The sequence below is a fragment of the Panthera pardus genome, unplaced genomic scaffold (assembly GCF_024362965.1).
Source record: "Panthera pardus isolate Hobbes unplaced genomic scaffold, ASM2436296v1 HiC_scaffold_2, whole genome shotgun sequence".
Lineage (NCBI taxonomy): Eukaryota > Metazoa > Chordata > Mammalia > Carnivora > Felidae > Panthera > Panthera pardus.
The window spans coordinates 7104792-7118322 of NW_026526765.1; the positions used below are offsets into that span (position 1 = coordinate 7104792).

The 13531-nt window shown below is 45.7% G+C and overlaps 1 protein-coding gene across 10 annotated transcripts in view; it reads right to left on the reverse strand.

Moving 5' to 3' along the window:
• Nucleotides 1-13531, reverse strand: part of SEMA5A (semaphorin 5A) — a 477458-nt gene that overhangs the window by 98793 nt on the left and 365134 nt on the right. For all 10 annotated transcript variants that reach the window (XM_053906877.1, XM_019450800.2, XM_019450802.2 and 7 more), the window contains one exon: nt 11613-11820. In XM_053906877.1, the coding sequence (XP_053762852.1) occupies nt 11613-11820 (208 nt within the window). The remainder of the gene's footprint in view (nt 1-11612; nt 11821-13531) is intronic.

Below are 13531 nucleotides of genomic sequence, written 5' to 3' on the forward strand. Positions count from 1 at the left end.
GGTGGCTTTTCTTCACTTTGAAATGTTTTTTTTGTGTGGATGATGAGTCTTTTTAATAGCAAATTTTCCTTACTTGGTTAATAACCTTAGATTATCCTCATGTGATATATTTCCTTGGTGTTAGAAAGTCTCTGATTTCAGAAAATATGTTGGTCAGAATCTTAAGGTTTAATTTAAAAACACATTTATGGAAAAGTACGTATAGAGCTAAATGTATATTCACAGACAGGCTTTAGTTCTTGGAGAAGGATAAACTACTCTCTTTTCCAAGACAGTGATATTAATATTTAACTAAACTCTTCCTTTATTTATTGATTCATTCTATTATATAATTTTTTATCAAATTAGCTAACATATAGTATATACAGTGTGCTCTTAGCTTTGGGGGTAGATTCCCATGATTCATCACTTACATACAACACCCAGCGCTCATCCCAACAAGTGTCCTCCTCAATGCCCATCTCCCACGTTCCCCTTCCCTGCCCCTCCATCAACCCTCAGTTTGTTCTTTGTATTTAAGAGTCTCTTATGGTTTGCCTCCCTCCCTCTCTGTAACTATTTTTTCCCCTTCCCTTCCCCCATGGTCTTCTGTTAAGTTTCTCAAGTTCCACACATGAGTGAAAACATATGGTATCTGCCTTTCTCTGACTGACTCATTTCATTTAGCAAAATACCTTCCAGTTCTATTCACGTTGTTGCAAATGGCAAGATTTTGTTCTTTTTCATTGCTGAATCGTATTCCATTGTGTGTGTGTGTGTGTGTGTGTGTGTGTGTGTGTGTGTGTGTGTTTACACATCTTCTTTATCCATTCATCAGTTGATGGGCATTGGGGCTCTTTCCATAATTTGGCTACTGTTGATAACGCTGCTATAAACTTTGGGGTACATGTGCCCCTATGAATCAGCACTCTTGTATCCTCTGGATAAATTCCTAGTCGTGCAATTGCTGGGTCATAGGGTAATTCTATTTTTAAATTTCTGAGGAACCTCCACACTGTTTTCCAGAGGGGCTGCACCAGTTTGCATTCCCACCAACAGTGCAAGAGGGTTCCTCTTTCTCCACATCCTTGCCAACATCTGTTGTTTCCTCTAAACTCTTCCTTTAAATTTTAAAGTGTGCAGTTATGCTATTTGCTAATTTGAGTAATAGGGAAAAGAGGTGTATTCATTAAAATCTTCTCACTGTATTTCTAGAGAGTAGGAGCTACTTACTGAGTATCATCTCTTGCATGTTAGATTATCTAAGTATCAATGACTTTATCTGACTTGTTACTGTTACACTAATTGTCATTAGATCAGCTTATTTTTGATCTTAAGAATTTTGGCCATATTAACAAAGTGCATTCATAAAACATGGGCTTTTAAAAGTGTCCCAATCATTCCTTCATTTGGTACATACTTAGGAGCACCTAGCATGAGCCAGACTGAAAATGGTGGGGGTGCCAGGGTCAGCAAAGCAGACGCAGTCACTGTACCCACAGAATTTATCATTCGGCAAAGGCAATAAACACTAATCAACTATACTGACATAGCAAGAACCATCAGCAAAGTAAAATCCCAAAGGAGAAGTCCTGTTTGGATGGAGGGGTCTGGGGTCAGGAAATACTTGACCTCGGTGGCATTTAAACTGAGACGGATAGAAGTGATCCATTTCACATAGCTTTGGAAAAACAGGACATTTGACAGCGAGGTGGATGGACACTTTGGTGGGAGGGAATTGGAGAATCTAAAGGAAGATAAATGGAGGCTAGACTTTGATTGGAGCTTGAGGAGTGGAATGGGCAGAGCCCAGAGCCCCGTTCAAGACAGCATTTCCCAGTAAGTGCTGCAAACTTTAAAATACTGGGCAAAAACCATGTGTCAAATACCAGTACTTACTTCTATGATCATCATGATAGTAGTGGGATAGGTGGATTTCTCTGTTCATGAATGATCTTTACCTTAATTTCTAAAACAATCTGAAGTATCTTATTCCTAATGACCGATGTCATTATATACTTCAGAATCTGCTTTTAAGGTTGGCATGAAAAGTACTGTCTTACTAGAAATAAGACTGAAAAAAAATTCTAATTAGACAATAAACTGCTTGAGGAATGCATTGTAAGACACCGACACGTCCTTCAGTTGGTAAATCCAGCTGGAACACATCTTTTCTCCAATGAGTACCTTGGTGAAATTGGAATGATAATAATCACCTCACAGGAAATGTTTTGAGGATTAAGTTACATCACGTAGTAAATAACAGAAAGTTATTTTGGGGGTGGAATACATACAGTTATTCCAATTAATCCCTAGACATCATTGCATATTATATGATATCGACTTCTGGGGTGTTTGAAAACACTCTATCCCAAAAATACTAAACGTGTAAATGCCGTGGGCTCTTTATTTAACCAGGCAATGTGGCACACCACAGTGTATTGTAGTAAGTGGTACAAAGTATTATTTTATTTTATTTCATTTTATTTTATTTTTTAATGTTTATTTTTGAGAGAGACAGAAACAGAGTGTGAGCAGGGGAGGGGCACAGAGAAAGGGAGACAGAATCCGAAGCAGGCTCCAGGCTCGGAGCTGTCAGCACAGAGCCCAACGTGGGGCTCGAACCCATACACTACGAGATCATGACCTGAGCCGAAGTCGGATGCTCGACCAACTGGGCCACCCAGGCGGCCCGGTACAAAGTATTTTAAATACACATTTGGATAGATTCACAACGATTTTTTTGACTACCTGGCATAATGCCATGTGTCGAAGACCCAAAGACCAGGAAGGAACCTGGGGTCTCGTGAAGGAGGAAGAACCGGTTCACGAACGTTGCATAACAACATAAGGAGGGTTAACTATTAAGTCAGAAGCTCAGACGGTGGGCGCTATGGGAGTCAGAGGAGGGAGAGGTCGGCCAGGAGAGTTCCAGGGAGATGTCATGTGTAGGCTGGCTCTTGAATGGAGCTGGAATTTAGACGAGTGAGAACAGCCTCCCTGGTTATGATGGCCCCAGGAAGGATGACAGTCATGTGCATGTGGCATGATCGGGAAGATAAGCAGAGCAGCATGGCTGGGCCACGGTTTCCTTAAGGCTCCCAGAAAGTATACGGATGTGAATAAAGCGTTGGGGTTTTGCTTAGGCAAGAAAAATGTGGTTGTACTGTATAGCGTGTGTCAAGTACCAAAAAATCTACTAGAAGATTAATTTCTAATTCCCAAGAAGAACTAAGACGGAACCACACTGTAATGGCATTTTTAAATTTAGGACACATGCCAAGTAAACAAAGATATAATTACTAGTAAAAATACACGTTTATACTCATTATGTATCACTTACTAAAGGCATTTAATAGGAATTCATGTTGCATGTTATGATTTGTAAATGAAATTAGTGGCCTAGAATTTCAATTAGTTACAAACTTCTAATACATCGAAAACCATTCCCTATTGACTTATCACTAAATGACATTGATTCAACACAAAGATGATTTTTTACATTTAAATTTGCTTTTAATATGAAATTAGAGTAATCAATATGTATTGCCAGTAATACTAAGTGGATGGTTTTTAATTAAAGTATTAGATGCATAGAACACTCAGATTTTCCTGAAAAATCTGTTTTAAAACTGAACAAGATTGGGAGCGCCTGGGTGGCTCAATCAGTTAAGTGTCCAACTTCGGCTCAGGTCATGATCTCGCGGTTCATGAGTTAGAGCCCCATCACGGGCTCTGTGCTGACAGCTCAGAGCCTGGAACCTGCTTCAGATTCTGTATCTCCCTGTCTCTCTTCTCCTCCCCTGATTGCACTCTGTCTCTTTCTCTCTGAAAAATAAATAAACATTTTTTTAAAAATTTAAAAAAATTGAATAAGATTGATACACATTTTACAGTGAAGCATTTTGGGAAAATTGACAGTAAAAAAGAAATAGTTGCAAGAGTAGAGGGTATCTGAAATAAGCAAGCCGAAAGTGCTTCTGGAATCTAGCAGTTGTGATCAACTTGGGACATCAGCTGTTTAGAAACTGTGCTCCCCTGGGTTACAATAATACGATCACATTAAAATATTTGACCAAGAAAGAGAAGAAAAAAAATGTACTCATACTCTTATGGTTGTGGAGGCAGCCCACGGCCTCTGCAACCATAAGAGTATGAGTACATCTCTGCAAGACGGCGTTCACCTACGTTCTTTGCTTTTGTGGTGGACCTGAACCAAAATGTGTGTGTATATCATTGCCGAAGGCGGACCTGCCCTAAAGCTAAGGAAACTTAAACTTCTTCACTTCGTGAAATTCCCTAAGGACCTGAGATCGGTCTTAATCATTCTTCATAATTCGATATCCTTTTCCTTAGTGAGGACCACTACCAACCCATGTAAGCTTCAGACCTCACAAAACTACATTCCTCCTTGATTATTACAGAACAAACCGTAGTATGGTTTATGTTTTGTAAGTTACTAGTCAAGTTACCGTATGCTCTTGTTCTACGTAGCATATCTCGACTGTTCGTTTTCCAACCTGCCTTGGACCTGGGGGTGTTAACCTGTGATTTCACTTAAAAAAAAAAACAGTGTTTCGGCTCAAGCCCCTCTGATGGGGTGCTCTTCAGAATGATAATTAGATGTTGGCGAATGTACTTTGTCTTTTTCAACTATTTTTTCAAGCTATAACGAAGGCAGACACATACTGCTGTTTTCTTTCTTTCAGTTACTACCATATCACGCATAGGTCTTCACAGACATCATTTAATAGCTTCAGAATAACCCATAGCGTGAGGATTGAATAAGTAGATTATAATTTGGTGATTAATTCTGTTAGTATTAGAAAGTTAGGATTGGAACACTGGTTGTCATTCAAAAATAGCTTAAAAAATAATTGGACAGGGAGGGCAGGCTCAAAGATCAGGTCCTAATATAATACAGGATCAGACTTGAACGATAAACTGATCTGGGGACAAAGTCTCAGGTAACACTGAGGCCCTGTGGCTCAAAGCCACAACAGATCTTCGGGAGCTTTTATTTATGCCAGAGTTACTCTTTAGATTCTGAGCCCCATGAGGACAGGGTCAGGGATACTTCTTCATCTGTCATCCCACGCTCAGGGGCTTGCTTGGTGCTTGGCACCTACTGAGATCAATAAATAGACTCTGAACGAATTAATGAAGGAAAGTACAGTCTTTAGAAGCTAATCCGAAGTCAATGCAGACCAAAACTCAAGGCGTTGAGATTTGGAAGATACTAAATTCATTTTGAAGGGAGGATATTTACTTTGTACGATGAGCACATGTCAAAATTCCTCCCGCTTGCTTATGTGATTCACAACTGAACGGCTAAAGTTGTCGAGCTGGGAGCCCTGAGGGGAATCCTGAAATTTCTCTCTATACATTGTGTGTCTCTCACCAAGCAGACGCTGTCTGCAGAAATATTTAATTAATAAAGGTGCCAACATATTAACTCCATGTCTCGAAACTTTGCCCTTCCAAGCAATGAGTGTCCTGCAGTAACCTAATCTCCATACTAATTTTCTTAATGAGTGTTAATTTTTGTAACTAAATGACATTACTACAAACTAGATGAATTAAGAATGGCTGGATACCCATTCACAAATGGAGCCAATCTCTTTCCCAATGCTTCCATCTTTCCCTCCAGTTTTACAAAGCAAAACGTCAAAGGCACCTCTCTTCTGTTTTATATGCAGACTAGGATTCTCCCGGCTTCCACCTTTTCTTTGCTCCCCAGTAAGTTCTTACACTAAAGCAAAAGTGAAACAATAAACACCTAAGGCCCAAGGCTTTCCATCCTTTAGCTAATGTCTTGCGTCACTACACCTTCCCGTAAAAGGAGTTTTAGTGTTTCACAAGAATTTAGGTTTACTTTAGAGATGACGAAGTAAAAGAGGGAGGAGGGGGAGAGGCAGCGTCCATTTGTAAATCGGGTAAGTGTTTACCGAGCCTGTGTTGGGCTGGGCACCATGCTGGAAGCTGCACAGACCCGGAAAGACAATGCCCGGCTTTTGGCACCGGGTGCGATGGGCTGAATGAAGCCTGGACTGCCATGTGGTGCTCAGACGTCTGGTCTCTGTTCTAGCCTTGACGATTCTCACGCTTTTCTCTCTGTGATTCGGACCAGTCCTCATCTATAAAACGTTAACCCTACAACAGGTTGACAAACGTCAACCCTACTTGACAGGTTTGTCTTACCCCATAATTGTGGTGGGTGTCAAATAAAAAAATAAACAATACGTGTCTGAAGAGAAGAAAGTGCCATGTTATCCAGAAAATATTAAGGTATAGAGTTAATTCATGCAATAATTTAGTAAATTTTACAGGCAATTTTATAAACCACAGTATATAATGATTGAAGGTACGTTGATTCATTCAAAAGGCATATATGAGAAAATCCGAAACCAGGAGTCAGCAAGTGATAGCCCATGGGCCAAGTCCAGCCTGGCACCTACAGTTTTCATGAAACACAGTGCAGGGCAACGCTGTGCCCCGGCACCCTGAGGACCTAAGCACAGCTGACCTAACTTTGGCGGGACGCTGAGTGATCGCCCCCATCGTGGCACACGGGAGGATGGGGAGGAGCTGTTACAAGGCCACTTGCCTCTCACTGCCTTCTGTCAGGGAGGCTGTCACGAGACTGCTTCTCATTGTCTCCCAGGTTCTAGTGAGGGTGAAGGCCTCGTGCCCCCCACCCTCACCCCCACTGAGGTACAGGTACAGGTTCTGAAACCGCTAAGCTGTAGCACGGCTGGTTGCTCTGCAACATGGCGCCCCGCTTCGATGCTGCGTGCCGATCCGTCCCTCTGCTGCGGCACCATCCAGTGGGACAAGGGGCATGGGTAGCTAACACCTTTTCCGCTCTTATTTTCCTTGTAACAGACGGCACCAAAAAGCGAATCCTTCCTTTGCCTGACGAATCCGCTAGCCTTGCTGACACACGGCCACGCTCACGCCGTATGGTTGTGGCTGCTTCCGTGCTACCAGGGCAGGGTTGAGTAGCTGCAAGAGAGACTGTGCAGCCTGTGAAGCCTAAAGCATCTTCTCTCTGGTTCTTTACAGTTTGCTGCCCCACTGATCAAATGGCTGCACAATCCTTAAACTGACTTTCAAGTCTGAATCAAAGGCCTTCCCATCACAACTCGCCGTTCCTGAGGCTGAAGGGTGTCAATGAGCTGGGCCAAGTGGAAGGCCACAGTATTCCCTGGGGAAGGCTAACGGCCCAGGTCCTGTGATCACCCGTTCCTTCCTGAAGTACTGAGATGCGGACTCCCTCAGCTGTCCGCCACAGTCTGTCCCCCTTCAGGTGGCGGGTCATGACTTTACGCTCGTATTTACATGAGATTAAGGTAGTGCAGGTCTTGGCTGTTCCATCCTTTGTACCCTATAGAGACCTTTCCCGACTTCAAAGACCTCACGCTGCTTTGGGGGGACCTGACCTTGTGCCAAGTGCATAGGACGTGGCCCACGGGATGGCATCGGCTTACCTACCTTCCACTGTCACCCGCAGTACCCACATCCGGGCCCGTCAAGGTCCCCACATTCTTCAAAAGTCAGTCAGTGGTGATTCACTTTAGCAACCACATGCATATATATGGTAAATAAATCCTGGAGTACAAAAGGCTACACAAGAAAAGGAAAAATTTCTCTTGCACTTCACATGCGCAGAGGGAACCACCCTTTCTGATAAGTTGACTGTGTCATTCACATCATTTTCCCATGCTATTCACTAAATGGTTATGCAAAAAAAAAAAAAAAAAAAAAAAAAAAAGTTAAAATCAAACAAAATCTTTTCGGTCATTTTTTTGAGGTTGAACTTGACTAAAATGTATTTTTTAAATATTGTTCTACCGAAATAACCTTCCGAGGAAAACAGTGACATCTCGTTAAAAACACAGTGCTGTTTGTTCCAAGTCACAATGGGTGCAGAGCTGGGAACACACGGGCAAATGGGGTGCCTGCGTGGCTCAGTTGGTTGGGCGTTCGACTTTGGCTCCGGTCATGATCTCAACGGACCGTGAGTTCGAGCCCCGCATCGGGCTCTGTGCTAACAGCTCAGAGCCTAGAGCCTGCTTCAGATTCTGTGTCTCCCTCTTTCCCTGCCCTTCCCCTGCTCATGCTCTGTCTCTCTCAGAAATAAATAACTATTAAAAAAATTTTAAAAAAATGAAAAAGGAACACACAGGCAAGCTCTTTTTTCAGCCTCCGCTGAGGCTCTGGGGTCATCTCTAGAAGTGGAGGTGGAAATTCACTGTAGAAAAAGCAAGGGGGTATCAAACTTCTGGGATGCTGGGTGTTGCCTGGTAACAAGTATAATAGAGTAGAAAGAATGGGAAGGGGCCAGGGCTAAACTGTCATCAGCGGACACGTCTGAGTTCATGCCCTTCTCATTAGCTCCAGCGCTCAGAGACACATGTGATCGGTGCCATGGCGCAACTGGTTCCCACTGAAATCTGATCCTTGAGCTGAAGTCCTCATTGCCCCAGGGCAGCACAGTGAACCCAAGAGAAAGCCTGAGCCTTCGAGGTCAAGTCCCAGCCCTGAACCTGGGCTTCATATCACACGATGTACGTGGCCTTTGGGCAGGACCCAAAAATCGGAGCCACCGTTTCCTCCACTGAGAAATGGAGATGATGGGTGACTTAACTCTCGGGGTGTAATGGCTAAGAGAAATGATGAGGAGATCTAGGACAGTGCCAACGCGTGGAAGTGTATCAATATCAATTATAAACATTTTAGCAGACGTGAAACTGTGCACTGCCTTTGAAAAATAGACATTAAAAAATTTCTTAATGTGAATATGATTTGGAAGGAGACAGGTAATTTAGTTAAGCTCCGTTTCTCTTGCCAAACACTATAAAACTCATTTATGGAATTGATTTTTCTAATAACAAATGAAATTACTTATATTCTACTATGGAAAATATATTTAACAAAGAAATACTCAATCGTTACTCCATTGGTCGCCTGTTCCTACTCAATGTACTTCTTTGGGCATATGTCTAGAAAATTAAAATTGCTCGTCAAAAAACAAAACAAAACAAAACAAAACAAAAAAACCTTCCCCCTAATTCACCAAAAAAGAAACTAGTCACGTAGATACTAGTGTCTGAAAAGTGGACAAAAAATGGAGGTTTTCTTGTCTTTCTGTGGGAAGGGGGTGGCAAAGAACACACTGGAAAGAATCCACAGAAACGCTTGGGTTTAAGTCTTCAGATTTTCTTCTCTCAGATGGAATACTTAAGGGTCAATCACAGTCTAACCCATTCTGAGTGTGGGGACACAGAAAAGCACAATCTATCACTTTAGGATAAAGCTCTAATCTCTCGTGGCTCTTCTCTGAGAGGGTGGACAAGTACACAGCAGGAAGATTCTGCTCTGGATATAACTGTATAATCTTCTCCCAGGAACGTGATGAACACAGACGAGTGGCCTTGTCGAGGGAGCCGGGAACGCCCCCCGGGCTGCTGTGCGCAGTGGTGGCCAGCTCCTTTGGTTTCCTGATTGGGCTCCACAGGCAGCCACGCAGGAGACGAGGTGGGCATGATGAGGCCTCGCTTCCCTGACTTGATGCAGAACTTAGCTTCCGATGTCGCACTTATACGAGGAGCCGGGCTGTTGTAATCCCCACTCGATGAGGCAAAGCACCACGGAAAGGGTGCGGTGCCTCCTGCATCGCAAGCCATGAAGTCTCATTCTGGTCCCCCAAACACCCTACAGACAGCACAGGCCTGTGTCTTCCTGCGTGTTACCCTGTGTCACGCCCACGGAAGGCCGTTAGAGCTCAGGGCTTCCTGGTTGGAAGACTGGCACCCTTCCAGGGGCATCCCAAGTTGTGACGTGCCTGTTGGCAAGACGCCAACCCTTCCCGTCACCCACTGACCGTCGGCAACTGGGAAGAATCATTCCTGCGCCAGGTTAGTCTTGCAGGAAACACAAATCAACAAATTTCAAGCGGCCAGTGGTTAACATTATAAAAAGATAGCTGCTAATAAATATCACTATTTGTTATTATCGCTCACCATAGCATCGTTGTTGGGTAGAAAACCCTTTAATATTATTCCTCAACACTCTGATACCAAAAGAGGCACCATGTAATATACTTCGTTGTCTAGAATCTTCTAGAAAGGAATCTTGTGGTGACTTTTATTATAACACAAAAACTCTCTTTCTACAAGGGGATACCCACCGTGTATGTTTATTTGTTTAAATTTAAATCCAAGACAGTTAACATACAGTGTAGCAATGGTTTCAGGAACAGAATTTAGTGACTCATCGCTTCTATGGAACACCCAGTGCTCATCCCAACAAGTGCCCTCCTTAACGCCCATCACCCAGCTAGCCCATCTCCCCACCCGCCTCCCCTCCAGCAACCCTCAGTTTGTTCTCTGTATTTAAGAGTCTCTTATGGTTTGTCTCCTTCTGTTTTTATCTTATCCTTCCGTCCCTTCCCCTACGTTCATCTGTTTCGTTTCTCAAATTCCACATAGGAGTGAAACCATACGGTATTTGCCTTTCTCTGACTGACTTATTCCACCCAGAATAATACACTCCAGTTCCATCCATGTTGCCGCAAATGCAAGATTTCATTCTTTTCGATCGCCGAGTAATATCCCGTTGTAATACATATGCCCAATCTTCTTTGTCCATTTTGTAAAGGGCCCTGAATTTTAAATGGTATACATTATACCGTTTAAATCTATAGCAATTTGCCTGTGTTGAATGTGAAAGTGAGGCCCAAGATACTTCAGTGACCAGGTCAAGAAATAGCACAGGCAGCCTGCATTGTGACTCCCGGTCTCTGAGCTCCAAAGCTCATGCCACGGGTCACCTGTTGGGGAGAGAATGACCTGTGTGTGGTACCTGTGAGCGATATACGCAAACAGTCCATTTCTACGCCAGATCTGCCACTACGTGCTACGTTGGGGGACGGAGTTACTGAGATCGCGGATCCCTAAGAACGTATGAGATTGTGATTTCCCCAAGGGCGATCTTTTGTTGGGGGGCAGAGCAGTTACGCAACACTCCAACATTAAAGTGCTGGTCAAGCGTGTAGTGTGCACAGTACCTGACGGTCTCTTGAGCACTTTTCCAAACTGAGCGTCAAAGGCCACTGTGGTCCCCGTGGGCACCCCATGGCCAATGAGAGTTGAGTAGGAGCAAGGAAAGACGTGACGGCACTCGTGGTCCCCTGCGTCCGCAGGACTTCCTTCTCCTTCCCTCCTCCCAGCCTGTAGGGTCCTGGAGCCTCAGGAGAGAGCCGACACAGGGAGAACGGCCACCGGGGCGGGGTCCCACATCGCTCCTCCTCAGGGGATTAGCTCTGGGCCGACAGGACGCACTTGCTACCATGCGCTGCCCGCTCCGTACGTATATTACATTACGCGTATCCCGATCAAAGCAAACTTGCACCGGCCCGATGCAGGAACACCAAAGATCTGGGTTATCCCGGGGGAATTTCTCTTAACCCTGGCTGATGCCTACAGGTGTCACCAATCGGCTCTCCGTCCGGAGGCACCAGGGGGTCGTTCTCTGCCCACAAAGCGGTTTGCACCAGCACCCCGCGTCCTGGGACGGCGCGGGGCTCGCTAGGATGCCGAGGGCCGGGGCCCAGCCCGGGGCTGGCCTACCTGCGGGTTCGGTGGAACTGGCACCTCTTCAGCGGGATCTTGGCCACGTGCTCCTGCAGGCCCACGAACAGGGCGCTGCGGCTGTGGAGGAGCTGCAGGCTCCTGATGGGCTCCCCCCGCCGCTCGGGGAAGAGCTCGATCTCCTCCAGCAGGCAGCTGCCGGCAGCCGGGGCCAGGGGCGCCCGCACTTTCTTTATGGTGCCGTAATCTGTGAGGGCAACAGGGAAGGAGGCAAAGGGACAGAAGGTCAGCGGGCCTCGCCGGCCACCCAGCAGCGAAGCCGCCACGCATCTCCAGCCCGGCCGCTCGCACGGCGTTCGAAAGCGCTGACGGGCGCGCTCGGTCCGGCCCGCATCTGACTCCGGCTCAGGTCCTGATCTCCCAGTTCACGGGTTCGAGCCCCGGGCCGGGCGCTGTGCCGACAGCTCAGAGCCCGGAGCCCGCTGCGTGGATTCTGTGTCTCCCTCTCTCTCTGCCCCTCCCCTGCTCCTGCTCTGTCTCATTCTCTCTCTCTCTCTCTCTCTGTCAAAAGTAAATAAAACATTAAAAACTTTTTAAAACAATGCTGACACCCGAATCCCACCCCGGACCTCTTCAATCGCCAGTGCCGGGTGCGGGGCAGGCACGCCGTCTGTGCCCCGGCTCTCAGCTACCGGGCAGCCAGCGGTGACGACCGCTCAGCCCCCTCAGCCTCGTCCACGTCCAAGTCCAGACACCCAGCGTGCAGTACAGCTACCTGTGGCTCCCGGTCGCCAGCTCTGCTCCGTCCCGTGGAAACCGTCAGGTGAGAGGAATCCTCAGGAGACTATCTCGGATTCCTAGTGTCCGAAAGAGGTGCTGACCTGCACCCCCTCTGCGCCCCCCACCCCCACCCCTGCAGGGCAGACACAACACACCCAGGGCAACAGCAAAGGATACCTCCTCTCCTTCCTGCCTGGGAAGTGCATCCTTCTCTGTCTCTCTTCCTCCTCTACCCGGAACACCTGCTTCCTCTTTCCGTCTAAAGCGTGCCCTTTGGGATGCCCTTCTCTGTCTCGCAGTCCCGAATTCTCCTCTCCTGGACAGTGGAACGTCTGTTTCTGGCCCGGTCTCTTCCCCGCCCCAGGTTTTCCGGTCACTGCGTGTTTGTGCTCACCTACACCTAAGCTTGGCTGTAAGCACTGCCTGTGAATCAGGCATCTCCCCAGACCGGCTGCAAAGAGCACAGAGAGGAGGCCTCTTAGCCGGCGAGAGTCACAGCACGGTCAATAGCACGTATCAGGACACAGACCTGATATGTGTGCTAATGTCCCCGGCGTGCTTTGGCGAAGGCTCTGGTGCCAGCCTGCAAATCAGGGGGCGAGACAGCAAACCCACTAGAAGTACTCCCTAAAGCCATCATTAAGCTCCTCAAATCAACCCATCAGCATCCTGAGTCTCAAAACATTATAATTATCACCCTGAAAATACAGAAAATGAGGCTAAGAAGTTATTCCAAAACCAGGATTAAATCTTTGGCTTTGAGGCTTCCTATCAATCCATGAATCTCAAGAACAATTTGGACAGGAATATTTTCAGGTTTCCATTCCTATGGAAGTGCTCAGAGACTCAGAATATTTCTTTTAAAGAGAAAAGATATGCACAGACATATGTTACCCTGAATTTATTTTTAAAAGTCTATCTGAAACATCTCCAGTGAATACTTACTGATTACGAACTGACTTCATAATAACATATGCAGCCTTAGTAAACCAGGGCTTAATTTTATTTTGAGCTATCTGGATAAATGTGTTACTTCCGAAAAAGTTCAAGCATAAATGGAATTACGCTATACGTTGGGAAGATGAAAAACACAGTGCCTATTTTTGAGGGAAGAGAGAGAGGGCACAAGCCTACACAACAGGGCCACAGACATTCTAACGAAGGAACATCTCACAGAC